General features: G+C 60.0%; 1 protein-coding gene across 1 annotated transcript in view; it reads left to right on the forward strand.

Moving 5' to 3' along the window:
• The window catches only part of LOC104508042 (glutamate dehydrogenase 2, mitochondrial-like), a gene marked incomplete at its 5' end in the record, with an annotated part of 6,598 nt that overhangs the window by 4,233 nt on the left and 313 nt on the right, over nucleotides 1-2,052 (forward strand). Inside the window, 3 exon segments of the mRNA XM_010149513.1 lie at nucleotides 451-532; nucleotides 1,020-1,211; nucleotides 1,565-1,627. Coding sequence (XP_010147815.1) covers nucleotides 451-532; nucleotides 1,020-1,211; nucleotides 1,565-1,627 — 337 coding nt within the window.

Genomic DNA, 2,052 nt, shown 5'->3' on the forward strand with positions numbered 1-2,052 from the left:
GGGAGCAAGGATTGTTGGAGTGACCTTGGCTGGCTTTTCTGGCATCCTCAGTCTTCATCGCTGTATCAGATCCTCCCCCCAGCGCAAGGGAGATTATATCCTCGAAGGTACTGGGTGTCACAGTGTCGACACCGAAAACCAGAAGCAGCAGAGTGAGCACAGTAGGCGCCTGCTCTGGGTACCAGCTTCCTCCCTTCACTGGGAGCGCTAGGGACCAAGGAGACAGGGCGTGCTGGCACCTGGGACTTTTGTCACAGACAGCATCTTTTGCAGCCTGAGCCTTTAATCATTCCATGTGAAATGAGGTCTGAGCTTTGGCTCATCCTGAACCTTCGGTGGGGAGGTGAGCTCCCAGACTCCTGCCACCAGAGGTGGCCTGGAGGGGGGATCCAGCAGCAGGAAAAGCGGACTGTCACTGCTTTCTTCTTCCCTTCCTTCTGCCTGTTCTCGGATCATGGCAGAAACTGCCAACGGCCCTACTACACCAGCAGCACAGGAGATATTCCTGCAAAGAAACATCCTGGTCATCCTGGTATGTCCATCCCCACACACACGGGGGGTGGTGGGCTCATGGCTATTCAGGCCACACGCTGTTGTCAGCTGAACCGATGTGGATCCAGCTGGGCTCTGCCAGGCTCTGGGATCAGGCAGCACTGATGGTGCTGTCCGCCTGTTCCCTGCCTTGCCCCAGCTCCGGAGCACATCTTGGATGCTGGTTTCCTTCCTGAACCCTCCTGGTTCTTGGCTGCAGCAGCGATAGATCATGGGGCTCTTGGCCAACACTGGGATGTCGTGCGGCTGCTGACAGGCCAGCAGCAAAGTGTGACACATCACATGGGATGTCAGAGCAGCCCGTGTCTCTGCTCATAGGCCATGCGGAGGATTCAGCCATCCCGGTAACCTCATGACTGTCTCAGAGAGCAGAGCCCAAAGGGGTTGGGAGGAGAGATCCCCAAACAGATCCTGGGTCTCCAAGTGACCCTAAGCAGCAAATCTGAAGCACGTACTGCCCATGGCAGGACGTGTATGTGAACACAGGTGGTGTGACCGTATCCTTCGAGCAGCTGAAGAACCTGGGCCACGTTAGCTATGAGCAGGAGTCCAGCTACCACCTCCTGCAGTCAGTACAGCACAGACTGGGGCAGTCGTTTGGCAAAGCCAGAGGGGAGATCCCCATCATCCCATCCCCAGAGTTCCAGGCCTGTGTGACTGTGTCTGCAACCATGGAGGGTTGTCCTGGCTCACCTGCTCCACATTCCCAGACACTCCCGACTGCTGTACCCACGCGGGCAGCTGAGCTCGTGGCACCCCTGTGCTATCATCCCACTGGTGGGGGGGATGGAGTGGAGATGCTGCATGTGGTGGCAGAGCCCACCTCTGAGGGTGCTGCAGGGAGTCCCGTGGGAGCCAAGCCACGTGCTGGGGCCAGCTGCAGCGGTGCCAAGCCAAGCTCGGCCCACGGGCAGCGGTCTTGCACCAAGCAGAGGGGCTGTGTTTGATAGATGGGCTTGGGGAGCCAACCTCCAGCCTCTCCCACGAAGGATTCGCTTGTCCTCCCCCTCAGGGTGACTCAGAGAAGGACACTGCGTATTCGGGACTGGCCTACACCATGGAGCAGTCAGCCAAGGCATCTCCACGGGTCCTGGCCTCCTCCATCCCTGCTGTCGGGCCCTCTGTGCTGCGTGAGGGGTGCCCACCCTCAGCACCCCATCACCGCTGCCGGCGCGTCAGCATGAGGCCTGGGTGGTGGCTGTGCCCACACTTGGGGTAAAGCCACGTGCTCAGCGGTGTCCCTTGTTGCCATCAGGTCCCTGTTCCTCTCTCCATCCCCCCCGAACCCACGTTCCCCATTCCTGGGGTTGCTTAGATGAGCCAGTGGGTGCAGGGTTGTGCTGGCACTGCTGGGCTGGGAGTCTCCTGCCACCCCTCAAGGAAGTGGCTACGTGCTGTGCTCAGCGGCGTGAGTGGGGTGCATGGAGCCCACCCATGGGTGCAGGGTCTGTCCCCAGGGCGGTGCTGTGGGGTAGCACCTCCAGGCCCGCTCGTAGATGG

This window comes from Eurypyga helias, unplaced genomic scaffold, assembly GCF_000690775.1.
Source record: "Eurypyga helias isolate BGI_N326 unplaced genomic scaffold, ASM69077v1 scaffold36633, whole genome shotgun sequence".
NCBI classification, from domain to species: Eukaryota; Metazoa; Chordata; class Aves; order Eurypygiformes; family Eurypygidae; genus Eurypyga; species Eurypyga helias.